The sequence below is a fragment of the Pelecanus crispus genome, chromosome 1 (assembly GCF_030463565.1).
Source record: "Pelecanus crispus isolate bPelCri1 chromosome 1, bPelCri1.pri, whole genome shotgun sequence".
NCBI lineage: Eukaryota > Metazoa > Chordata > Aves > Pelecaniformes > Pelecanidae > Pelecanus > Pelecanus crispus.
Window position 1 is genome coordinate 191928798 of NC_134643.1, and position 27277 is coordinate 191956074.

Genomic DNA, 27277 nt, shown 5'->3' on the forward strand with positions numbered 1-27277 from the left:
CTAACATGACAAATATGTTATTCTCCCTAGGAACTGGGTATTTCACCAAGAAATCTCATGCACTAATTTTTACTTGCTTTAAGATGAGGTGTTAACTACCCCTGAGCATAAGACCTGGTTTTACATGACAAGAAAATTAGTAAACATTTTCTTTTTACATCACAAATGTTTTCTTTTTACAGGTTGCTCAGAAACAACATTCTTTTAAAAACTTCAGTGACAACTCTTTGACTTACCCTTTCCATCTTTGTTTTTCTTTTTCACAGATATGTTTGGAGTTGTAGTAGGGGACTCTGGACGAGACGGTTTCGGCTTCTTCCCTGAAATAAACCACCAGTAACTCAAACTGCAGCTTAAAAAAAACCACGAAATAAAGAAGAACAAGGACCTAAAAAGAGAAGAGATTTGTTTCCCCAATTCAGAGAGGATTCAATTTCTAGTAAGTTAGGAGCTCAGTTCTGTGCTGAACTTTTTAAATTTCTACAGCAGGACTGGACCCCCTATGCTCTTAGTGTACTTCTAGTAAAGATTATGCTCACTTTTCCAAAGTCCATGTACCTTGGAAATTTCTGTGGCTTTTTAGGTACTCTTAAGAGCACTTAAAACAGAAGAGATGAGAAGAACAAGCTATTAACTGTGGGCAAGAGTTTAAACAGGAAAAGGTACATAAAATACAGAGCACTCTCTTGTTCACTCATCACCAAAATGGAATTTAGGGATAAAACAAGATTGTCTCCTTGTTTAATAGATTCAAAATCTCCACTGACAGCAGCAAACTATACAGTCATGTGAATAAAACATTTTTCAGTCCTGTTCTCTTTTTACACCCTTCTCAACAGTGGCTACAGGTAAAGGAAAGTCACTTGTTTGCTTGTTAAGACCAGCAGAACCAGTAACTGGCTCTGAAAAAACACCAGTTTTCAAAGTCATAAGCATGGTGGCTCTATCTGGTGAGGGAGACTGAAAGGAAGAAGTTAGATACAACCAATGACAAGAATGAAGAGCATTGATTGCCTCTTTTGAGAGGCAGAATAGACCAAGCAGACACAGGACTCAGAGAAACATATTTCTAGTCCAAATAACCTGTTGTCACAATTAAAGATATAAAGAAAAATATTTTTCTTTTTGTCTATTTATTGCATTTCCAAAGAGTTTGTGTTCTACAGAGGCAAGACCAACAGACCTGTGCAATCCTGTACACTATGATGTTCCACTTTTGGTTTTGTTTCTAGGGGCTGTTTTAGTAAGGAAATGGCTCTGCTGCAGACTAAGAGTGAGGGTTTTTCACTAGCTCTGGAAAAAAATGCCCAGTGCCAGCCTGTGCTGTCTGCTTTGTTCTAGACTTCCAGGTATATATAAAGAAGTTGTAAGAAACACTGGCTTAGGCAGTCACCTTTTGACATTAGCTAAGTCTTGCTAAAGTCCAGCTTTGTACCTTTGTCTTTCTTTTTTTGACAGGGCATGGGGGAGGAGGGATAGCTAATTGAGGGAGCTACAGTAAGGAAACTCTAGTAATGACTGGAGTCCTCTAATTTTCTTGCTTCTGCTCAGACAGGATTCATGACTGAGGATGGGACACAAAGTTCAGCCAACGTCTTGGCCAGTAATGTTTTCCTTGACTTAAATGAAGGTGGAAGGGAGGAAATCCTACAATATTGTTTTTTTCGTATATCATCATATGAAAGGATTTGTTCAACTCACCAGTATTGGCTGCAGAAATGTCTGTTTTCCTTAAAATGTCTAGATGAAGTCACTCTTGTATAGATCAGCTTCCACTGCACAAGAAGTCCCTCAGGACTTTGGCTAAGTGCTTTTCTCCCTTTAGAGTTGTGTCATGGGAAAGACTCTGTTAGGTGCTCATCTCGTTTCCCCTCTTTTACAGGTGTAAATGTACACCATTAAGGAGTGGGGAGTGTTATTTTGATGTAATTAATTACCTTGTGTCCAAATGAGATCAGGTCTTAAAAGAGAATGAAGTGTATGAAGGCTCAATTAGGTCATGACTGAACTACTACTGGTCAACTTCAGGGAACATAAGTACTGATCACATCTAATTCATGCACTTCTGATTAGGCATAACCTAGGCTACTAAATATGAATACTACTGCTACAGCAATTCTAGGCTCTCTTACCTCAGCCTAGACATTCTGTATGGACAATCCTCTACCAGAAACCCATCCAAAATTAGCAATCAGTGAAGAATGTGAAACTTGTTTACAGAAAGGTATTGATGTTACTGCTCCATATCTGGGCTAGAGATACTTAAGATGATGGTTTTAGACTACACTGTTGAGCTATAACCTCCAGGCACTGACTGATACCATCAAAAACACAGTTAACAGAGACACACAAGATATGTTTCCTTTGTTTAAAAGAAGATATTTTATGAAAGCACATTAAGCATTAGCACGCTTCCTCCTTTGGTTCAACAGAGCATGAATTTGTTACCTTTCAGAGTACATCACTAAGTTCCTTTTTAAGAGAGAATTTTACAAAGAGGAAGGATGAAGAATGTGCAAGAGCTAAGCCTTATGTGGGGCTACCGTAATTTTGTATAGCTAATTGAATTTATAATTGGTACTTCTACTTTCCTATTTCCATGGTTGCAAAACCACTTCTGGTTAGAAATTCATGCTACAAATTAATGTGTTATTTAGAAAGTGAGATGCTCCTCCTAATTAAATATTTTATACCACACCAGAAAAAGTTCGATACATTTTTGTCGTGGTTTAACCCCAGCCGAAACCAGGACAATTTTCTTGCACTGTTTTCAGTGGGTTTTGTTTAAAAAATATAATGTATGTAAAAATATAATAAACAGTATATATCTAAAATATAACGTGTGTATAACTTATGTGACCACCTACTGCCAGATACCTCCCATAGCAAAAATGGGACTGAAGGTATTAGTATAGCAAATTTCCAAGTTTCTTTCTCTGACATCCCTTTGTTTTTCCCGTCTTTCTGATCTGTAGTTCGGCAGCTCAGTGCTCAGACATTCATGAGTACAAACATCATGCTGAACACGGGTTTGGAGTTCAGCAGATGGGTGGATACAGCTCTCCTGCTGCAGCAATAAGGCCCACAAAGAAAGGAAGTGAAATCACCCCATCACTTCTGCAGAACATTTTCTTGGAGGAGCTCTACTTGGCAGTGCCATTCTGGCTCAGTTAGCTAGCAACGCTCTGCACAGTGCAACCCTACAAGTTTAGCTGATGGGTTATACATGCTAGAATTCTATAAAATCATGAGTGGTATGGATATGGCAAAATGACCACGGTCCTTTACCATGCCACAAAACTGACCAAAGGAAGGGAAGCCATATTGCACTGTAAAAAACCACCACCAACAACAAAACCCCACCCACACGCTGCATGTCACCCTAAAGTGCACTACAAAATTAATAACATTTTGCAGTAATTGTTGTACACCAATGCCTTACAAATCCCTGGACATTTTGAAGTTACATTTCAGCATCACTCAGACCAGACCATCTACCTCATGAAGTCTCAACTTCATCAAAAACTAGTAGTTAATGAAACACTAAGCTGATGCATCTTTTCTAGTATTTTTTCTATCTGATGTAACTGTCAAAAGCAAAACACACACATTTGCTGTGAAGCAGCTGGGTTTCTAACCTACAGCTAGGGAGGAGGAAGGAGTGGGTGTAAGCAGAAGCACAACACGAAAAAGGGTATGAAAGCGTCAAGCCAACAAGGTTAAATGTCTGGCAGGTAGGGGCTCCTTGTTTTGACCCACGTAACAGCAAACATTAAAAAGAAGAAGAAAAGAACAAAACAAAAAAAAACAGTTTAAAATCTTCTTACAGTTGGTTATCTCGCAGTAGTGTGCACAGCACGGTAGTTTCCCCAGCAGCACTCTTGGGGCAGCTGCTGGTAAAGCTCTTCTCCACAGCGGTTTCAGTTCAGCTTTCTTACGGGAATCGGAGACTCCCCGACCCACACCCATCCCTAGCAGACCTTGTGACACTCGTGGGGCTCAGGAGGCTTCCCCAAGGTTTCCACAGGACAGTACGCTCTCTCTCACAGATAACGACTCCCACCATTTGGGAGTACGATGGTTGCATTAGCACCAAAAATGCACTCTCATTCAGGGGGCTGGGTAGCAGGAGTCCTGTTCTGGAAGACTTTTTTTCCACAGGGGAACCTGCCCAAGTCCTAATGCACTAGCTCAGCCCTAGGATTAGTTCCAGAAACATAACTCCCTTGTTTTATTTCTTTTCTTTTTTTTAATTCATTGCAACAGCACCTGACATCTGCCTGCGCTCCATGACACTCTTCCACTGTAGACATCAGCTTCAGGACCTCTGACAGGGTCCATGCTGAAGCAGGGTGGGAAAACAGGAGCAGGAGGTCTGATTAACACCATGTAACTTCATTGCTCTTTAGCATAGCACCAACTCCAATGGAACATCACTCAGTGGACACTGTGTAAATGTTATCTACTGCAAATGGGACTAATGCTTACTGTAGCATGCAGCTATTTAGAAAAAAAAAAAAACCACCATTCATATTCAAGAAAAGTGAAAAAAAAAACCCTCCTCATTCTCATCCGATATTCTGAACAGACCAAGTATCTTTATTTGAAGCTAAATAGGAGCCAATTAAAGTGCTTCAGCATTCATGGTAACAAAAGCTCTATAGCTTGTATTGCAGTTCCGCTCTGAAGAAAAAACTATAAATAGGAACAAGCAGAGATCCATGTTTCCTGTGGTATAAGCCATCACTGCTACCTCTCCAACATTGTTAGTATCTAAGCACCAGTATCTGTGCTCACACTACCCAGTAAGAAAATGCTTTCTCTGTATTTCTAGCTAAGCCCACTCAGTTATTTTGACCTGACACCCAGAACGGTTCCAGACACCCACAGGGAAGGCGAGCATGCCACCCACTGCTCTCCTACTCCACACCACTGTTTTCCAGTAGCATCTTACCTTTTTTCTTCTTTGGTTGTTCAAATTCTGGAGTCTCTGGTGATTCAGCATAAGGATCTGGGGCTTGGTGAACTTCCACCACCTCGGGGATCCCATCAAGCGTGACTGACACGTGTGTAATAGGAGCCACCATATCATCATCTTCAGTTGCTCCAAACATAGTTGCTTAAGGGAAAGGGATGATAGGAATATTTTCACACAGCCACAAGGACTTTTAAAAGCTACTTTTTACAGCAAATGTTTAAACATAGAATGAAATAAAACTATGACACTTAAGGCCTTCATGGGAGAGAAGACCTGATCATAATCAAATACATCCACCCACATGATTTTACACAAGCAGAAGCAATATTAAAATAGAGCAATTTAAGGACAAAACCCACTCCCCAAAAAAGCACAATTATTTGGTGATCACACATTTTTATTCATATTTAAGACAATCTGCAAATGTAAGTGTATATTCTTTTATCTTGGGAATATAAACAGACTCATCCTCTATCAGCCAAACAAAACACAGCAGTCTAAACAACCCTGCTTCATTCACACCTTCCCTTTGCAATTTTTGATTCTTTCCTGATCTGTCAGTGTTCAACTCTGGCATGGCAATGAAATCTTTCATTGCATACACCACTGGATTTCTGATATCCAAACTATGTACATAAAGTCTACCTGGAAGCAAAACCATCCTACCCCTTCTACGCAACCATGCTGCACTGAATCCCTCCTCATTTCATAAACCAACATGGCAAATACAGACTGGCTTTGATTTCATAAAAAACTTACTTATTCTTTTTTCATCCAGCATAGGACCAGGGGAGTCCATATTGAGAAGTGCTTCAGCAGCCTCGATTGTTTCCATTGTTTCATCTCCATTATGACAAGATGCTTCAACTAAAAGCAAGAAAAAGTAACTAATTCTTAACAAGCTACAAACTGGAGTTAAAGCTTAACACAATATTTATTCCTATTTCATTTCTAGGAAAAAAAAATGTGGTAGCCATGCTTTTGTACTAGATGAGTAGTAACAGGTTATCTGGGGAGAAAATGCACACTGCAATCATGCCATTTATTTAATACACTACATTTTTCAGATTGTATGTATTAAAAAAAAACAAACCCCAAAACCCAAACCCTTTGTTTCTGCCTCATCTTTCTAACCCCTCCCTTTGCTGATCAAGCACATGCAGTAAAACACAACACCCATGAACCCTAAGAAATATTACTACCACAAACAACATTCCAGACAGTATCCTTTAAAAAAAACCCCAAAACTGCTGATTTCTTCTTATGGTGGTCCAAAGGAAGCAAATGCCATAATCAAGAGATGTTCACCAAAAATATCCTGTCATTTAGCCTGGAGGACAGACAAGAAAATATTCCACAACTTCTGTTAGACAGCATATGATCTAAAGGTGTAGCTAAATCCTAAACCATTCAAATCTGTGGGGATTATACACAGGGCTAACAGAACAGGCTCCAGGAGCACACTGGAAAGCAAACATAAAACACAAAAAGCAATACAGCGGGCTGACAAACTTTTCAAAAATTTTGACTACTAGACAAGCCCTCATCAGTCTCATGAGGGTGGTCATTAGACAAATCCAAAGCTCTTGAGCATTAATTAATAATTAAGGTCATGTGAGGCTACACACCAAAAAAACCCGAAAAAATGTAATTTCTTTCCCAATACTTAAAGCAGATTTGCAAAATAACAGCTGTTCAAGAAGATAATATTGGTTTGACTGGAGGAATATCTTACCAGGGGATTTTTTTCAAAGTAATTGTAGCATGACAAACAAGTTAGATGTTAGTTCCAGTACCTGTTACCGTAAACCTTTAGAACTGTTTAACACATTGTTTCAGAAATTACTCTTTGTTGGATGGAAATGCACGGGCCAGGCTTCCTGATCCTTTGCCACAAATTTGAAGCCACGTTGGGGAATTCACTTGCATCTATCAAAGCAGTACAAAGGTCTGCATTAGTATTCCCCTCCCTAGGACACCAATGAACCTCAGTTACTTTCTCAGTCCGGTAATGAGTCAGCTTCACACCCTCTTTCCCTATTTAGCTTTGAGGAATTTTGGGTAAAGCAGTCACCAAAAAAAAAAAAAAAAAAAAAAGAAAAAAAAAAAAGAGAGGAGACTGACTGACTGAGAGAGCAAGTAAAAATGCACCATAAAACACAATGCAATGACCTTGGAACATTCTTCTTCACATAAAGGCAAGAGGTTTATGCCAGAAAGCAGAATTTCTGTACTTAAAAAAAAAAAATAACACAGCAACAACAAAGCACACAGCTCACTAGCACTAAACAATCACATAATTAAAAAAACAAAATACAACAAAAAAAACCAGTTTCACCCCAAATGTTTACAGCTTCAGGAATCGTATCATTAGGAGAGGGCAAAGATGAATGCAGACATTCATGCATCTGCCCTACCTCCTCCACCCAGCTGTGATTTACAGGCAGCACATGGAGCTCAGAAGCTCCTTACCTTCTGCATGTTTTCTTGGCCTTAGTCCTACCACGCCCCAAGCATCAGAGGCTCACGCCAACACACAACAGAGACGGGTGGTTGGGAACCCTTGACCCACACAGCAACTCACCCTGTTGTCTACAGGACCCCCTCCACCCCATGTCTTGCACATTCAGCCAGTTCAGGAGCTGTACCTTCTGGCTGGTGTCTCCGAACAGGCTTAAGAAATGAGAAACACAGAGTTCGGGAGGTGAACAGCATGAAAAGAGACAAGGGGAGGTAGTGAGTACAGACTACTGTCCTGGCTTGGGAAGTCATAGAGTGAGGCACGGCAGCAAACCGCTGACAATTTTGTTGTGCAGCTTGTAGGCTCGGGAGCTCAGCCGCAGAGCGGCTCAGCCCCAAGAGCCGAAGAGCATCCCTAGGGAATGCCTGGCCAGCTGAGGAGGAGCCCAGACTGAGCGCAGCCCATGCAGTCTGCAGGCATGCCTGTGCTTGGCCCGGCAGTGCTGACTTGATCGCTTCTGGCTCTAAGTTTTATCTGGATGGGAACTTTCCATATCATCTACCAGCATAATGAAGTCCACAATAAAGATATCGCTCTAAATACAGGCACGCAGCACTGCCAATACAGCTGTCAGCAGTTCTGACATAGCCTGAACGGATGGGAAGGCAACCCGCCATGATCCAGCTCAGCCAAAGCCATTGAGCAGGGCTGGTTTATGCTGCCACACACAACTCAAAAGCTAGCAGTGGCACCCCCTGGGTCTCAGCGCTGCGGGCGGGGAGGAGGGAGCAGCCGCTGTTTGCTCTTTCCCTGGCGAGAGCTGTACAAGGAGCAAACCCTCCCACTCGCTTTCAGGTGCTGAGGTGACAGAGCAGTCTCAATTCTTCACCGAAAAATGGCAGGTGAGGCAGAGGTTGCCAGCTTTACATTGCCGTTACACCGTGTGGCTAAAAATCAACCATCCGTAACCAAGACTAATGAAAAGAACTTGTAATAGTCATCTAAACAACGTAAACATAGAAATTAATATTATTTGATACCCACAAAAAACGTAAGGAGTGCCAGCTATCTGTCTATCCACAGACACAGACTGGCAAAAATAAGTTTCTTAACCACATTAATGCCCTTGCTAACACCCTTCAAGCCTCTTCTTAGACAATGACTTCACAAGGTGGTTTGCGCCAAATTAATATTTCCCTGTTGCTGAAAAAACAAGGGCTGTGCGGTTTTTCCTCTCATCTCTGCCCCTGGTCCATGATCCAAGCTCCTGTCACTTAACACAAGCCAGGCTTCATGCTTTTTAGATCATGCAGCGAGACAATTTAGTTTTCTAAAATGGCTCGAAAGAAGTTTTTTGGGTTTTGCTGGGTTAGCAAGTTGAATCACAAGAACGCAAGAGCTAACACAAACAAGGTATGGGGTACCGCACAGAGGAGACGGAGCACCACCTCTCTCTTCTACTAGCAGCAAAATGCTAATACACATCACTCAACTTGAAACAGTTCTCGGAGAAAAACAACTCAACTACCAAAGGAAATTTGGTGTCTGTTATTTTAGTGTTTCTCTTAATCTTGCAGAAAGGTATTCCAATCACTGGCAGTTATGATACAGTCACAAATCTAAGAAGAACTGAGATGAAATAGTTTATTTGTTACACTTCGGCAAAGTCAGAGCTCAAAAAATGGTGGTGGGGGAGGTAATTACTGACAAGCATCAGATTTCAAATGTTATCTTAAATAGGTAGAAACTTTAAAAAAAAAGAAGAGGGAAAAAGGAGGGGAAAAAAAGTAAAAAAGAGGGAAGGAAAAAAGGAAAAAGGGAAAAAGAGGGAAGGAAAAAGGAAGGGGAGAAAAAAGGAAAGAAAGGGAGGAAGAGGGGGGGAAAAAGCAGGGGGGAAGGAAAACCACACCCAAAAGTAACTTCATTTTTTTTCCCAGGGTACTCTACAAGTTCTTGTTTATCTGAACAAGCCACAGATGTAAGCCTCTGTATCTGCCCGCCAATTACAGCCCAGTTACTGCGAATCCAGATTCGCTATGAATCAGCGCTCGCCGTTTGCGCGAGGCCTGCCCAAACACAGCTTTCCGCTCTTCCCACCTGGTGGAGAAAGAAACTATGCCTCACACGCTGGAAGCTCCCCGCCTCAGTCCAAACTCCTGCTTTCCCTACTCCTGCTTTCCCTACTCCTGCCTTGCATCTTTTTTCAAAGCTTTACACCGCTTTCAGCGACCCCGTCCCGCTCCCGTTGCTTCCCCGGTGGCCGGCAGCTCCGGAGAGTGGACAAGGCGAGTCCTTGTCCGGGCCAAGATAAAGGCTGTGCTAGTCACAGCTGTGTTTATATTCAGTGCTGGTTTTACCACAGGCAAAAACAGGGACCACAGAGCCTCAAAAAAACATCGGAAGAAATCTAAAGTTGCTAAAAGTAGAAAGAGATCCATTAAACATGGACAGAGACCCCTTTTGCTGAATAGCTGGCTGTTAAATTTAAGCGATTGCTTTTTAATATCAGCTCTGAGCTGATTGCTAACTGACATTGGGAAACTGAGTTTAAGAACACAGGTGATTTCAGGAGACCTACACATCACCCTTCATTTTCTTTTTTAAATAAGGTTTTAAAATTTTAAGGAAAATAATCTCATTGGGAAGCTGTATGGAAAAACCCTCACTGTTCTTAACCAGATGCTATGTGCAGCAGTGAATAATTTCTTTACAAAGTAATTGAAACCGTACCTGGGTTTTTTTTACAATTAGCATCTCATCAACTCAAAATCCTCATGGTTTAACACCATGAAGTTCAGTTTCCACCTAACTATTCCTTTGGATTTCTTTGTAGCATCGTAAATGATCACCAAAGACGCTGGGTTTGTGCAGGACTGCAGCACCTAACATCTCTTTGCTTTCATCCTCCTACCTGACCACACTGGCTTGTGCCACGAACACTAGAGCTTCACCAAATGTACAAGCCAAATGCTACCAAACTTTGAAATCCTGTAAAATAACTTCTGAACTGGTTATTAAGCACCGTTATCAATCTATGAAAATGCACACTTCCATGCTCCCGATTCAGACTAGGGCACAGGGCATCTAAGCACAAATTTTCTGTCCCTCCTCCCTCACCCCCATAATCTGTCTCAGTGCAGCTGCTTCCCTGATCCCATCAAAACAACACCAGAACAGGTGAATCGCAAAATGGCAGAGTTTGATTAACTGTTATTTTCCTAAACTAAACTGGCCAGCCATGGCAAAGTTAAAAAAAAAAAAAAAAAAAAAAAAATCAGGAAGTTACATAATCCAATTAGTTCCTCCTTCTTATGTGTCTTATAACCATAATTAGTCACATTAAGAAGGTAAATAAAGTGTAGCAAATTGTACCATCTGACAAGTTGACCTAGAATTTATTTCGCACAAAACATTATCCCCTCTACATTTCAGAGGAAAAAAAAAAAAACAATTCAATATTCCTTTTAGAGATAAAACTTCATTCAAAGCCAAATGCTCCAATTTATTTTCTTAATCACCCTTTACTACATGACGGTTAATCATTTAAAGTCCCATAACACTGGCAACAAACTGACCATATAAATTGACATCACAGTTTTTCCAGGTAAAAGTACTTCTTAAAGAGGAGGGTGATAAGACAAGTCTGCCTATTCATTATAAAAAAACTAAAGTGTGATCATTAATGTAACTAAAAAACTGGTTGTTAGCCATCTTTCAGCAGGGTTTCACAGGAAACAGATCCTGTTAGTTTTCTGCAAATTATAATTTATACTACAGGTAAGTAATCACCAATGCACAATAGCTATGGTTTCGAAGGGCTGAAGCTACATCCTATAGATGGAAAAACCTACCAGCGTCCATCATTCTGCAGATACAACCCTAACAACTAACTGCTTCAGTTTCAGAAGACCTACTGGTAATTTCTGTTATTTTAGGAGAAAAAGAGAAGCTTGACGTATGACAGAGTCATAAAACAGTACTGCAGAACTGGTAACTTTAAAAAAAAAAATTCCTGCATATTAAGCAGCCGTTTCTTTGTAATGTTTAGTCACAAATGATGGCGGTTTCAGTTTCATTTTGCTGTGAACCTGAGTCTTATGAATATTTTAATATGGAATTAGTACAGTCTTTATAATGTCTGATCCTTTCTCAAAGGCAAAACGTGGAAGTGACTGAAACGCCTGGTACAAACTTCAAAGAATAAAACAACACGTTTCACTGTTGAGACCAAACACACCCCATGAAAAAAATCAAGACGGGAACTTCAAAGAAGAGAGGAAAAAAAAAAAGCAGCTGAAAAAATAGAGTAGGTGGGAAATTTCAGTTACAATTAGCCCCGTTTCAGGGGCAGCCTACAGCAAGCCGTGCTTGAACCAGATCCCTTCCATGGCAGCCTTGCAGTTCTAGCGGGCGGCTGCGGCCACCCAATGCTTGCCTGCAGCGGGCAGGGAGGTGAGAGGGAGCTCCTTCCCCAATGTCCTCTCCTCACCTCCTGTGGGCTGCCTTCGCACCCCTGGGTCCCTGAATTCTGCCCCACTTGAGTCAGGCAGGATGGCTCCCTGCCAGCAACCAGGGGCTGAGCTGCCAGTGCCGCCCTCCTTGCATCTGGAGCAGGAGCTTTCAGCAGCGGCGCTTGGTCCCTGCCCGGCCTGGGCTCATCCAGCACTGCAAAACCAGGCACTTTCCTTTCCAAGGAAAGCCACAGCACACACAGTAGCTAGCGGGATGGAGAGTGTGAAACAGATAATTAGTTAATGTCTCCTTCACAACAATAACCTCTGCAAAGCAGCAGCTCCGGTTTTCTAAGGACTTTGCCTTTAAAGAAAACCAGATTGCTCGAACTACAATGGATGATGGGAACAATACTGTACTTGTCTGCCTCCAAAGTATCCCAGAAACCCTTGGACACCATCGGTTACAAGGATTACATATTTTCAGTCTCTGGCAGCAATTTGCAAACCCTTCTCATGTGACCAGCAACAAAAAAAAATGTTAACAAGAGCATTCACAAGAGTGGAGTTTCACAATTATTCATGCAAGTAAAAATTCACACACAATATATTACAGTGAATATGGATTCATAAAAACGATCTGCTATGAGAAATTCACACAGCCGCATTAAGTGGTGCTTAAGTAACACACTGAGGAAATGCCAGTTACAGTGTGAATAATTAATATGAATAGCAAGTGAATAGTTGGCAAGAGGTCTCAACTTGAAATAATGTTTAAGTAAGTAAAACCTTCTTGAATAATCAGTTAAATTATTTGTATGGTCACAGTCTGTTCACACATAATTCACTACTAAGGAAAAAAAAAACCAGGAGCCATATTTATCAGATAAAATCATTTACTGAGAACAGCTCATGTCAATTTACTCTGTGAACTGTTCCTCATGTCAAGTTTTGCTGAGTTTTTGTTTTGCTTTTGGTGGTAAAAGATTGTATCAGAGTATGCCTTTGGAAATGATGTCAAAAGCATGATTGAAACCAGTAAGCTGTCTCCAGCCCTGGAGACAGTCCAGGTGTGGAGCCTAATGGCTAAAAGAAGACATAGAAACAGATCCTCGCTCTGAAGTATCTACCCCACCTTTCAGACTTGTTCTGCAAAAATGCTTCAAATGCATGCATTCAGTGAGGGGTTGTTTTTTTTTAAAAAACGTGACATATCTTCAAGTTTTCCTCTTCAGAATTGTTTTCTCTTTGGGGCTACCTTTTCTAACAGAATTTACACAGAACATCTGTATTTTAGGTGTTAATCATTATTAGAGATATGAATGAATACTATGCAGAGCAGAATTACACCAATGAGTCACACTAACATGCACATTTTATGCCTAATTGTATCCTCTCAGGAAACTAAAAGCAGTATATCTACTCAAGCTGCATATTCCTGCTTTTTGGTATGTACATTTACTTCGGTACATACCAACCATTAAATAAGAGCAAACAAACCCTATGAAGAGCAAATTAAAATCTTGTTGGTACTCTGAGCAGGACTCTGTCTTAATCTCTGTTGATGGATGAAACTCTTCACCGTTATCAGCTGTGCAGCTGGGATTGCAAGCCACCTGCTAATGGTATTAACGCCATTTTCTCTGTCTTGTACAGAATTAACAGCATTCAATACTACTATAATTTTGTTTCCTCTTGTTTTTTTGTCATTAAGCTTTTTCCACCATTAGCCACAGCCACCTTGGTGCAAAAACATGGCACAGAAATGTTTTTATTGCCAACCTGTGAGGGTGATATCATCATCTTCTATGATTTGCTCTTCTGCGACGTCCAGAGAGCTCTCAGTGATCATGTCACTAGGTTCATCCACGCAGGTTAAGCCAGAGTAGTTGTGTAGGAGATCTGCGCTAGGAACATGCTCCACAATGACAGCAGGGAAAATAGACGGATCACCAAGCTGGGGGGTGGAAAAAAGAAAATTAAAATTATGGTAGTAAGACTACATCCAATCTAACCACTTAGTGATTAATACTTGAAGAGACCTATACCACATCACTTGAATATTAGACCATCAGGAGGGAGTACCAAAGAATGAGTTGATTTTTAGCACATAAAACCAAGTCGCAGCAGTGTCCCACTATGGGCCTGAGGCTGAGTATCACTGTAGTATCTAATATATTGACTTAACTCCAGTAGGTAATACCACACTCCCACAACGCTATTTTGCAGCATCAAAGCTGACTATACAGAGGAGTGGCATAGCACAGTAAATGCTAAACTTCGCTGACAATAATACTGGGCAAGCAACTTGCTGCAAGCACCCTCATCTTTTGCTCTTCCCATCAAGCTGGAGGTGGAGGAGTCCTGTGGCTGTCAGGACCGGACGAACCTTTCACAGGCACCTAGTTTCCCCACAAGAGACTAGTTGAAGACCACTATTTTAGGGGATACTTGCTACAAGAGCAACAGGTGTAACAGAGAGTGCTTGATATACATGCTATAATACTTTCCCTCTCTAATTCTTACGGCCACTTGACATTACTTCCCCCCCACTTTCCTTCCTAAGTCTGCTTTCAGACACCATCCTTCTGTCTCAATAGTTATTTTGCATCAGACACAGAAGAAAAGGGGCAGCTGGGAAAACAGAAATCAAGCTGACCAGTAATAATAATAAGATGCACACTCTCTGAAAAGGCAACCATTCAACAGGAAGAGGTTTTCAGTAAATACCATTTACTACAGACACAGTAGCAAGTCCAAAGCGAGTCTTTTAAAATGTCATTTGCAGGAAGAAAGTCATAGCTGATGACAGCAGAGCAGGCTCAAAGAAAGTCTAGCGTAACTCTAAGGCGCTCTCACTATAAAAATAAATCACATTATGAATGTGGCAAGCTTAAAAACATGAAAACAAACCAAAAAGTTGCTAAAACATGTGTCTGAGAAAACCAGTATATGTACATTTGGTCTCATCTTCCACACAAGAGCACAGATATGCACAGATCGAGCAGGTTTTTTTTAATTTAACCACACAAGAAGAAAAACAACCATATGATTATGAGCTTGCTTAGGGATTGCTCATGTCTCACAATCTTGCCACTATGCACACCACCACCAACGGAAAATGGTATCAGAGCTATTGGTTCAACACAGACAACAGCGATGGAGTAAGGCTCTCCTAGGGAAGAGACTGGAACGTAAGTACTGAAAGTAGAAAGTGCAATTAAAGTTTTTGAAAAGCAGTAACTTTAAATTGCTCTGTGTTTTGTAAAACATGTCTCAGCAACAACTGTGGTAAAGGGCAATCAGGAAAAAAGGAAGAACTATGAAACAAAACTAGTATTTCTATGGGCTTCTACCATGGACAGTCTGCTAAACAAAAAGAAAAAAACCAAAACCAAAAGCAAAAAACCCACAAATAACCTACCTACTCTATCAAACATAAGCTTCAAAATAGAATAACACAGTACAAGATCAATAAAAATGAACAAAGGGCAGAGCAGTTAAAGCCCTCTCATGCAATCACGTTGCCAGATCATGGGTATATCAAGTCAAGCAATGGGACAGCTTCTACCCCACACCTTTGCGGCCACCTCTCTCTGAGGCTGCGTCTTGCTTGGCCTGAGAAACCTGGAACCACTGGTGGCCAAGAGGTCTTTGCTGTTCCCCAAAGAGCATTGTGTTCACATTGCACATCCTGTTTGTTTACTGACCGTAACATCCCAGATCCTATTTGCTTCCAGGAAAGAGTATGCAAATAGATTTGAATAAATAAAAGCCAAATCAGTAAAAAAGATAAAGCACTGTAAAGAGAGAATTAAAATAAAATACTGTGTGCATTAAAAAAGGTCTTATTATCAACTATATGTTCCAGAAACTAGAAGGAAGATGGTCTGTTGCAGCCCCATTACCAAGATAAAATTCATGCTACAAAAATAGTTTAAGCACCCCAATTTCAGTAATATGTCACTGTATATAATTTTGGGGATGAAGTTACATATACTGTATGCCCATATATGTAACTACGTTAAGAAAAAAATTAAAAAGGATTACATAAGACACTCCACTCAGGCTCCTGTCACCTGCAAGCTTTCCAAGTACCTGTTCAAAATTTTCCCAAGCAGGTAAAAAATATGGATTTTAGGTAGGGAAGATGCAAGTAAGACAATTTCAGTCTTCTCATACTGCTCTAGCTCATAGACTCCAGGGATGAAGTTCATCTCACCTAACTGCAGACAGCTGTGGTACAAACGCTTGGACTTGAGTTAGGAACCTTGGGTTTCCTTCCGAGCCAACAGAGAAAAATGAGTATTTCCAGGGCACAATTTCCCTGCCCAGTTTTAGGCTCCTGTGCTACGATAGGATGAATCACGCCCTAAAAACACCTATTCCTCTCCGTTGACTATGAAAGGGTGGAGGCGTTGGGGTCTCTAATTCTGATGTAGGCGTCCATCTCCTACACGCTCATCGGCAAATGGCCAGCTGCCTCCCCACCACATCTTCGAAGCGAGGTGCTCCTTCCTCCCTGCTTCTGCCGTTGCACCAGCTCAACAGCTGTAGCGTCTGCAGCAACATCTCAAGTTGCCTGTACTTAGGATAAGCCTCACATTAGCTTCTTCGGGATAAAAAATTACTCTGGCTCAGCACCATCCTTCTCTAATGACTGACGCTCATGTCACTGACTTGGCCTCCAAGCGGCAACACCACCTCCAGTGCTGCTGTTATTCTTCAGCGGGGACAAGTCATAAAAAACTGTTTCAGAATAATAAACAAAACACAGATAAAAACAACCAATTGTCACACGTTTTCAGCTCAGTTTCTCAAAGCCCTATTTATATTACACCCTACTTGTCACTCTGCTGTGAAACCCAATTACAAAAGCCCAAGCATCCGTACGTTACTGAAACACCCTTCACTGCTGCCGAAATGTTTCCTGTGATACTGAATAGCGCTGCTGTCACGCATTTCAGCAGCAGTTGGTTTGATCGGTATGATCAGATGTGATCTGCTCTGCAAGGTTAAACTGTATTTTGACCATGTGTAGAAACAACCATCATACAGATACTCCGACACAGTCACTGTGTCTGTCTACAGGCAGAGAAAACCCCATGGTAGGGGAATACCTCGTCATTTGAACTCAGCGCCGGACCGTCCAAGGAGCTTACTGACACGCTATGCTTCCGAAAGACAAGAGATGAACAGAAAAGCATTCACTCGTGGTAAGACACTTAAAATGTGGTTTTCTTTAAATTAATAACAGTTTTGAACTGGAAGAGTCAGAGTAAATATCACTTCTTGTGGCATTTTATTTTAAAACCATTGTTACACCTGCTTCCAACTCATACCTTACAGAGGTACAACGTACGGATTTTCTTTCCCGCCATGGTTGTGAAAAGGAAAGGCTGGAACAAATATATAACACGCTTTCAGAGAGAAAAGCGTTCACGCAGCTGCAAACAAATCTAATTTGAAATGCATTTTTGCAGAAACCATCGTCAATTTTTGTACAATATTTGCAATTGGTTATGATTTTATCAACAAGCATTTAATTCAGTTTCCAAAGCTACTACTAATGTATGCTGATGTATATATGACTGTTGAGAGGTAAAATCTCACCTCATTACTTCTATGATGTTCTTGATTTCATTGAAAGTGCCTGAATCCCAACTGAGAGTCAAGCTAAAGCTTCCTGTAGCTCTGTTGTTATAAGACACAGGAGTAACTTTGTACACATTCAGAACTGCAGAAGAGCCCATACTACAGCTCCCTTTGATGCTCATGTGTAATGAGAATTACACACAGGGAAAACATTAAATTAAGGACTAGAAGGTAATGATTCAATTAAGACAAATTAAATTACCTCTCTAATAGCAAGATCACAAAATAATTTATTTCTAATATAACGGTGGTTCTACATGCACTAACAAAAAGGAAGAGGGCAAAGTATCCCAAAATTAAAAAAACAGTCCCAAATTAAAGTGTCAGCAAGGATTTCCAAGAAATCAATGCATAAATCCATAGAAGAACAATTTGTGTATTTTTTCCTTTTGTCTACTTCTGCTGCTTCATCTTTCTCATGCAAAATACAGTTAAAATACGACACCCTAGCTCTTCCAATGCTTTGGCTTGGCTTCAACGCATCTCACATGACTGCTGGACACATAAAGGAACTGAGCTACTGCTGAAATCTTCCCAAGTCATCAATTTCCTCACTGTAGTTTATCTACAAACCAGTCCTGTACACCGACCTTTAACAATTCGGAGGAGTGCACAGCTTCAGACAGATGCTGAAGTCCATGGAAGGTCCCATGAGCAGGTCCCTAAAAGCATCGGTCATGCTCCATGACCGTCTGAAAAATGAATCTTGCCCTCCTCCTGGGGCCAAAGGCAGCAGTCTTTCTTCCTGCTCTCAAATTCTTCCTGGGTGTTTTACATGCTGACAAGGTGTTTCTTTTTTTCTCTGAGAATTTTCTCATCAGCTGTCATCAACTGACAGAAGACCAAAACACCATCCTGGTTGCGGAAATGGAAAATAAGGAAGGGGATTTCTTCTGCTCTGGAGGTACTGTCTTCTCAAACCACAAGTCCTCTAAGGAAGAAAACCTGTCCCAGGAATATGGTGACTAGCTTCTAACTGCTGTGGAATAAATTTTGTGCAAGTGAGTGATGGCTGGGAAGAAAGGCATGCAATAGATAGGAGCAGGGAAAAGCTACATGGAAAAGAAAAAGAAGAGTAAGAAACCTCAGTGAAAAAAAAATGGCTTTTAAACAGAGCAACAGAATTCAGACTTGCAAGACAGTTGGCCATTTATTTAAAAAAAACCAAACCAAAACTAAACAAAACTAGGCAAAGGGACCTTGGTGACTAGAAAATGGGCTTTGGTTTTCTCTTGCTGAAGGTTCCTGTGCCAACAGCAGAGGCAGCCTCTTGACCTTAAAGGCATTCCCATAGCCAGCATCTGAGAAATTACCAAGTTCCACAGAGGGATGCTGGAAGCAAATAAAATGCTGCTTGCTTTCCTGAGGAGACAACCTCATTACAGATCTCACAATCATTTCCTTAAAGTCTTCATAAAAATGCAAGTGAATAAGGGGAGGACTTTCTGTAGGAGCTGGAAAGAGCCAAAAAACGTAGACCTTGGCCTTGACCAGGTGGCTTAATGTTTCAGAAAGCCCATGTCAACACTGGGGAATGTGGAACAGCAAACCAAGGCATGAGAAGATGGTGCAGAAGTCACAGCCCAACCTAAGGGCTCAGACCCTGTAGTTACAAAAGAAGGGAAGAGAGAAACATCCCTCAGAGATACAGAAGAGGCCTTTGGGCACAGGCTACTACACACTTCAGAGCCACATGAGAGAGCACTTGTCGTCACAGACCAGTCACGCTGGGGACCATGCTAGCAATTTAATGGTTGTGATAATTCAGCACATCCCTGGCACCATTTAAAACTTCCTACTATGGATCCAGCCTCTGTGGCTGCTTTTATTCAGCTTTTTAAATCAAGAGTGTCTTGATCAAAAGTCACATTAACTGTAAGTTAACAAAGGACTAAATCAAAATTGAGAGGAGAAGCTGCAGAAATGAAGAAAAGCAGTTTTAGGCAGTGGTACTAACTCAGCCAAAGCCTGTAGGAGCTCCTGCCCAGTTTTATGTGTGCAATCTCTCTCTCAAAAAAAAAAAAAAAAGAGGAGGGAAAAAAAAAAAAGGTAAACCATCTACTTAACCAGGACCTCCGACACGTAGCAGCAGCCAGACAGGTTATCAGTAGCAGTAGTGCAAGCCACTTGTTCCCTTCTCAAAATTAGGAGGATATTTTCATCCCATTTCTTCCTCACTATACATGCACAGTGCGATAAATAACTCTCCAAGAAAAAAAAAAAATTCCTATTTTCTAAACTGAAAAGGATAAAGCTGATAAGAGAGAGCCTTTCCCGTTCACATGGGGCCACATGATCAAGTCCCTCCCGTTGGCGTCTGCCACTGGCTGAATGCTTACATTTGCAAATAGACTGCTCATAAATTACTTTTGTTTAACCAAGACTTTAAAAAAAATTTTAAAAAATAGCCATGAATTATGACTTCCCTGAAACACTGAGCATAGCTGCCATCTAGACCCCAAACCTCTCCCGCAGCTGTTCCATGTCCTGACAGCTCTTGGCACGACAAGGCTCCAGGCAAAGCTTTGACAAGAAGAACAGTACCAAAGTTCTTGCAATGCCAGCTTTTGGGAGGGATCACAAAAATAATTATCCAAAGATCAGTTAACTGACACCTGTATATAAATATGTCACTTTTGTATACTGATGAAGCTCAAAAAAAGCTTTTGACCAACACAGAGCACTTCCAGAGCTAAAATTTTTGCAATGAACACAAATAGCGTTATCCATCCCTAAATACAACTAATCTGTCCAGAATTTTAGAACTTCAGGAGCAGCAACAGCAATAGCTCCTGCGTTGTAAGAAGTAGATCAACCAGGTATAAGCAATAAACAATAAACTTTTTGTGTTAATGTTGTACTATAAATCCTTGTCTGAGCTAAATCTTGCTCCAGCTTCCCAGATCTTTCCCTGTGCAGGACTCCTTTTCTACAACTGAGTATTTAAGATCTACCTTCGTGCAGCCAGCTAGCTGGCTACCTGCATCTTTGATATCTGAACTAAGGTAACCCAGTTATTTAAGAGGAGCCTGCATCTGACTGCAGCGATGGACCTTCTGCTATGCCCTCTCTCTCTGGCCTTTCGCATCTTTGTTTTCATCAACTTTAGGGTATGCTACAGGTTGCCTTCTTGCCTTAGGCTTCATCTGGAGTAGGATTTATTTGGGTTATGAGATCAATGTGAAGGTTGAGTTTGTTCTGGAGCTGGAGAAAGCTCTGTTTAGGGAGGTTTTACTGCCCTGTTGAGTGCTCTTTAGTATTTTTAAAGTTTTTCAGGTGAGCATCTGAAGAAATTGCAGGAAGCAGAACGCACAGCTAAACTGAACAAAACCATGTCTGCTTGCACTACCCCTTCCAGAAATCACACTGAAGTAACCCTCCCCATCTCAATTCTCCCCTCTCCCATTGGCTTGTAAAGTCAGCAACGAACAACAAACAGAGGTAATAAATAAGGCTCGTTTTCAACTATGTTTGTGTAATTCCCGTATCTAAATCCCCAGGCTACCACAAGCTCTGGAAAAATACAGGGAAGGAAGTTACATTACTAGTTCCACCCAAAACTGAGTTAGCACTTTAGACAGACAACACTCAGTTCATTGAAATGATCGCATGACTCTGACAGCAGAAACAGGCCACTGACCCAGCCAGATATTAGGCCATACAGAAACCCCAGAGACGAGATTATAAAGCCAAAAGTATTTTTGAAAGAGAGGAGGATAAATACTTTTCACATTCACAAAAAGAGGAAGTTTGTCGTGGCACTTCTCAGCCTTTTAAGAACCATCTCTCCACAGTACCCAGCCACCTAATTTCTTGTTAATAAATGCAAAACCCTACTATTAACCACCACCTATAGAGGAGCTGCCCGATTTTTACAATAGGAATCCTTCACTGAAGCCTCAGGACTCACAGGATGTGGTTTAGATAATCAACACCTAACTGAGAGCCTTCTCAGACAGAAACAAGACATATTTTCCCTGCAGTGTGAAAGAAACCAATTTAAATGACTTTGAGGCTTATTTCTGAATAGCCGGCATACAGTAACACAATTTAGAAACCAATGTGTAAAAAGCAGTGAGCAGGTACCTACCGCTCCTTCTAGTCACCTATAGCGTGACTGTTACTTTTGTTCAGTATTTTATCCTGGCACACTAGGAAAGTTAAAAGTACTGTCAAATACCAGAATTTGGGGAATTCTGCATAACAAATGCATGGATTCTATTGGCAGAAATCAGCAGACACAGGAAAAACATTTTTGGAGGAGGATGTCTCTGCAATACTGCAGAAGTTGTAACATTTTAACCAATTTCTGTTCTGCCCATGCAAGTTACAGGAAGCTTTTGAAACAGCACAAAGATCTGCTGCAACAATAATGACCTCAATGTTTGCTTTTTTTCTGTTTTACACTACATTTTTTCCTCATGTTTTCATAATATTCCCAGCATCAAATTGTACGAATATGGTTTCTTACACTGCCCCATACCTGCTGCTCATCCTCCATGACGTTGCTGGCAAATTCAAACACGAGCTCATTCTGCTGTACAACTGCTGCCATAATAACGCATTCCCAGGTCTCAGCTCCACATACGAAGAAAAATGTTCTCAAGTGTGAAAGAACGGAGAGCGTCACCGAGGTCCAGCTGGGCAGAAAGGCAGGATCATGAAATGAATCAAGTATCACTGTTTGTACTTCTTAGATCATCGGTGTTCCTGGGTTCTTCTCTTCTCAAAGCGAAACAAACCAAGCGAAATCCTTTCCTCAGCTGTTCTTCCCACCCCGATAACCTTTATCACTGTGGAGAGAAAAAATAAAAAAGTTGTAATTAAGAAATGATTGCTTTAGCTATGTGCGATAGTAGCAGTCACAATAATGCTTGCTCTGAACTGTAACTGTTCTATTTAACTCCAAGGAAGTCAGACACCTTTGTGTCTTCAGAGGTATTACTTTTACTGATTAATACATGCGAATTTTCATTCCCTTAAAAATAGAACTGTTTCAGGAAGTAAGACATCAGTTTCAAAGTGTTTCATATTCAAAGCATGAGACTAAGAAAAAGTTACGAAAGTTAACAAAAAGAAAATCCATCTTTTCATTTGATTCATATATGCAGTTTTCATGCTCATTAGTAACTCTCATCTTTAAGGTATATTCAAAGTAAAAAGACAAAACGCAGACTGACCTAACTCAGCTGTAGGATATCTCAAGTATATCACCTTTCTTCTTCAGACACAGTTCAAATTTCGCAGAGTTGTTATTTTGCAAGTAAAATGCTCTAGATTCCCACAGCATCAAACAGTACGAACCAGTAAATAAATTCTTTGTACAATCCAGAAAGTCTCCGAGTTCCTACACGAAGCAGATCTTCAGCTTCTTGTTAAAAATGCACTGTAAACGTATCCTTATCTCTACCACAGGCTCGCAAGCAGCCGGAAGGAAACAGCACTGACCACGTCATGGCAAATTAGAACAGGCAAAAAAACTGCACAGTACAATAGCAAAGAAAAAAAAAAAGATCCCAAACTACGGAATGTAAACAGCTTCACTGGAGAGATGAGTGCCTACAGCTCCCACGTTTTCATTTGCTCATCAGCACCAAAGGTAAGCATGGTTAACATGAGCTTACAAAGAGGTGTGCTGTATCACTTCTGGGGAAAAAGGCGAGCATGAAATGTAATCTTTTTATACAACTAAGGTGACCAATACATTAATAAAGTATCTACCATTTCAAAAGAATAACAGAAACAGGTGTCTAAAATTAGGAACCTAAGGGAGTATGTTGGTGCCCAGGAATTTAAATCCACATGTTTTTAAGGAAGCGAAATGTGTGGTGCCTAGCGTTTTTATCAAAATTCTTTAAACTGCCTTTGATTAAGGGCTGCTGTGACAAAAGAGGCAGAGGTCTAACACATACCCATCCAGACTGAGACCCCCAGGAAAGCCTCTGGGAGACTTCAGTGCCACTGGCAAGGATTAACATCTGCCTTTGTACAGGAGGTTTAACTTTGCCTTGTTTTTGCAGTAGGCTGAAACTCAAAAAAATGAAGGGCATCTTCCTCTCCCCAATGCTAAGCAATTTAATTAGGGAGGCTCATGTCACAGGCTCATACTCCCTCACTCTAGAAAATATAACAGCTGTTTTTCCCATATAGATTGTGGTATTCCCAAATTCCTAAGTAGTGATGGCAGAGCATTCAAGCATTTAAGTCACTAGATCCTACCCTTCCAAGAAATCAGGAAACCCAAGATTATGCAAATATGGAGAACCTCCCCAACTTCCAAAGCACACTTTAATTAGCTGTTAAAGGGTTCATAAGAGTAGCCACAACCCTAACTAGAGAACATTTGTATTAATGAGAGCTAAATGCATGAACAGAGAAGGATGTGCTTTGGGAATCATGACTGTTCAACCTCAGCCCTTGCCATTTTGCAGGATGACTTGAATAGCTAACAAGGCTTTCTCCGTACCTCAGCAGGGCTATGGCACTGAAAGCATTACATGCAACCATATAATCCTGGGTAACTTCCCTAAGTGTAATTATTTGGCCTCGCTTTTTAGAAGACAATTATGTCATTAAGAAGTTACACATGCATGCCAGCACAGTGGGACTAAGACCAACTCATCTCATCCCAGACTCCTACCATCCTGTATGCCAGCCTAAAAATAAAGTACATAGCCATATCATATATAGTTTAACACTTCCTACAGACAGCAATTGAAGTGGGTCAATGTATGCCAATAGGGACATACCAGCACTTTCAGAAGAGAGGACAGGTATGGAAATTTATTTAAGTACAACTGCTGTTTTGGTTACTGCCTAGAAATAAATTGCAACTCGCCATTAAGATGAAATAATAATAATAATATTTTAAGTCACTCCCTCTAATCAGTGAAGAGTGACTTCACTCCAAAGGATCACTGGGCAAATACAAGAACAACCTCAGCTTCCAAACTGAGACTTCTTTTAAAATGGGGGTTAAGCTAATTGTCCAGGGAGAACCAGAGCTGGAATACAGCAACGGCTTATAATCATCTCCGTTACACTAATTGAAGCCACATGTATGAACAAAGAGTACAAGTTCTTAAGGTCCAATAACTTTCTAAGGTCAGTAACGATTAACAGCGTCAACGTAAAATAAGGATAAATGAAATGCTGGAGATGCAGGCTACCTAGTAAGCTTATGAAGTATATGGAAAACTGGAGGTACAGACACCATAAGACAGATTTTAAAAGTTCCCTGCATGCATTGGGAACTGCCATTAGTGCCAGGTCATTCATTATTCTGTAAAATATTGATATTTTACAGTAGATACTACCATACCAAGATGCACGCTAAATGCCTAAGATACAAAAACTGTGGCAGCAAACTTACTAAAAGCCATAAAGAAATTTTCTCCTGTTTTTTATTTAAGAAAAAAAAACCAGCAAAACCCTCAATGCACGACTAATCATCATGATTTAATACTATTTAAGAGTCTGCAGCAGCGTAATGCATTTGATCCCAAAGGGATCCACACAAACACTACTTAGAACAGTCAGACTTTATGGTAACATGAAGTTCCAGTTCCTAATCATCTGATACCATTGCAGGAACGGACATTCAAAAGCCGTTTTACAAATTTTGCACCACAGTGATGCAGTGACGTAAGACTATATAGCAGACTGTTCTTTCCCCCTTACACCCCCTCCCCAAAACCACCAAGGAATCTATAAATAGTCAAATGATACCTTCTTACAAGAAAAGAAATATCTAGCTACAACATTATGACCAAAGTCAAAGACAAGTGAGTGAATAGGCTTTAGTGAGCAAACAAGCTTTAGTGAGCTTTTATGTCTAACCTTATAAAGGTTAGGCACTCAAACTATTATTATTTACAGGAAATTTTTCATTACTTCTTTAGCGGTATGCAGTAATAGCAAATGATCTACTGGACAATAACAGCGTGGCAAAATAATGCAAAAGTACTTTCCTTTAACCTATACACTTTCTCCGGCATATAGAAAACAAGAGCAGCTTTTCACAGAAACCAGCACAGTTCTAAACCAGCTATATTTTCCTCCACATCTGTTTTTATAAACTGTGCTTTCATTATTCCAAGTATCACAGGATCCTGCTGTCTATAGGCTAACACAAGCATGACTATTGTTTTTGCTATATAATGCCACTTATCTCCCTGCATGATTTTACATACATCTGTGAGTAGAAAATAAGTTATTTGCAAACAGCATAAAATGCGGAAATTGTATTCACATGCACAATAAGCTTGACGACGTACAAATAGTCCTAGCAGAAAGGGAACCCAGTATCTATTACCATAAAATTTACATCATATATTCAGAACCACAGAATAAGTAAGGTTTTGCTTTCATTTTTACTGTTATAGAAACATATTATAAAAAGCAGTATTAAGACACAGCAATATAAATAAACGTCTTAATTTTGCTTAATCCTTGAAACTGAACATACGAATAAATTATTTCAATCCCTCTGGAAATTCCCCTCCTCTACTGATTTCAATATCTAGAAACAACCTCCTCAGTCAAAAAGCACATTCAGCCAACTTAACCCTTAGTACACTGCTACTCTGGTATCCCAGAAGATACATTGTAGGACTCCTTCCAGCTACACATCGCAACTTTTTTCCCCACCATATATACCCTGCACTTAATCCTACCCCTATTTAGCCAGTTCAACAAAGCTCCTAAGAAGTACCTCCAGAACCAACATTTTTGGTCCCAACGGTGAAGTTGCAATAGTGCAACTAGACTGCACCTTGGAAATAACAAATCCACAATTTCTCCTTCAACTCCTGACAACATGAGCCAGTATAGCCCATACTGGCTCAGCATTCAAGCACTGTAATGCAGAACACTGAAATAACACAGCGGCACCACAGGTCTAGCAGGCTTCGAAGTGCCAAGCACAAACCCAAAAATTTGCTGAAGAAGCTCAGCTATAAACTTCGAAGGCTCAAGTCTTGGTACTGAGAGCACCCCAGCTGAGCTGAAAGATGCCTCCAGCAAGCTACTGGATCCAGTCCCATTTATAGAATCATAGAATCGTTTAGGTTGGAAAAGACCTTTAAGATCATCCAGTCCAACCATTAACCTACACTACCAAGTCCACACTAAACCAATCAAGGGTAGACTAGACTAAACCATGTCCCGAAGTGCCACATCTACCCGTTTTTTGAACACTTATTTAGGATTACTAAAGAAGACTATAATCACCCTGCACTCACTGCCTTTTTTGTGAAATTGGTAAGATCATTCGTACACTTAACAACCAGCTTAGCTGTTTGGAGATTCAAATGCAGATCTGAATCCTGAGTTACTGCTGAAACAGCTCAACTCATTTAGCACAGGGACAAATGACTTGCGATTGAAATTTCCCATCGATTTTCTAAGACAGTCTGCAGTATTAGCTCTAGCCTAGAAGTGTCAAAGTTAACAGAAATGCAAAATCGAACCCCCTTCTCAACACCATCTTGGATGCGGGAGGAGAGGGGAGTGAATGAAGAAAGGAAAGAATAAAGACATCACCTAGAAATTTTGGACTGAAGGACTTTTCAGTTTTCACCATTCCGGGTGAGGTCAGACAAACACATGGATAGTAAACGCACCATTTCACTCAAGTTTCTAACTCCTTTCTACCAGCGGAGGTTAAGGATGGATCAAGCCAGAGCCAGTCCACCCTCTGCAGAGTTGCATCTTTTTAAGATACTGTACAAG

General features: G+C 40.7%; 1 protein-coding gene across 4 annotated transcripts in view; it reads right to left on the minus strand.

The window, feature by feature from the left end:
* The window catches only part of ELF1 (E74 like ETS transcription factor 1), a 95948-nt gene that overhangs the window by 17466 nt on the left and 51205 nt on the right, over window positions 1-27277 (minus strand). For 2 of the 4 annotated variants that reach the window (XM_075727427.1, XM_075727434.1), the window contains exons 2-6: window positions 22029-22338; window positions 13673-13847; window positions 5738-5845; window positions 4955-5119; window positions 237-320 (exon numbers count right to left, since the gene is read on the minus strand). In XM_075727427.1, coding sequence (XP_075583542.1) covers window positions 237-320; window positions 4955-5119; window positions 5738-5845; window positions 13673-13847; window positions 22029-22100 — 604 coding nt within the window. In that variant the 5' untranslated portion in view covers window positions 22101-22338. Of the gene's footprint in view, window positions 1-236; window positions 321-4954; window positions 5120-5392; window positions 5396-5737; window positions 5846-13672; window positions 13848-22028; window positions 22339-22725; window positions 22918-27277 lie in introns of those variants that run through there. The other 2 variants (XM_009491514.2, XM_075727421.1) reach the window with 2 other exon arrangements.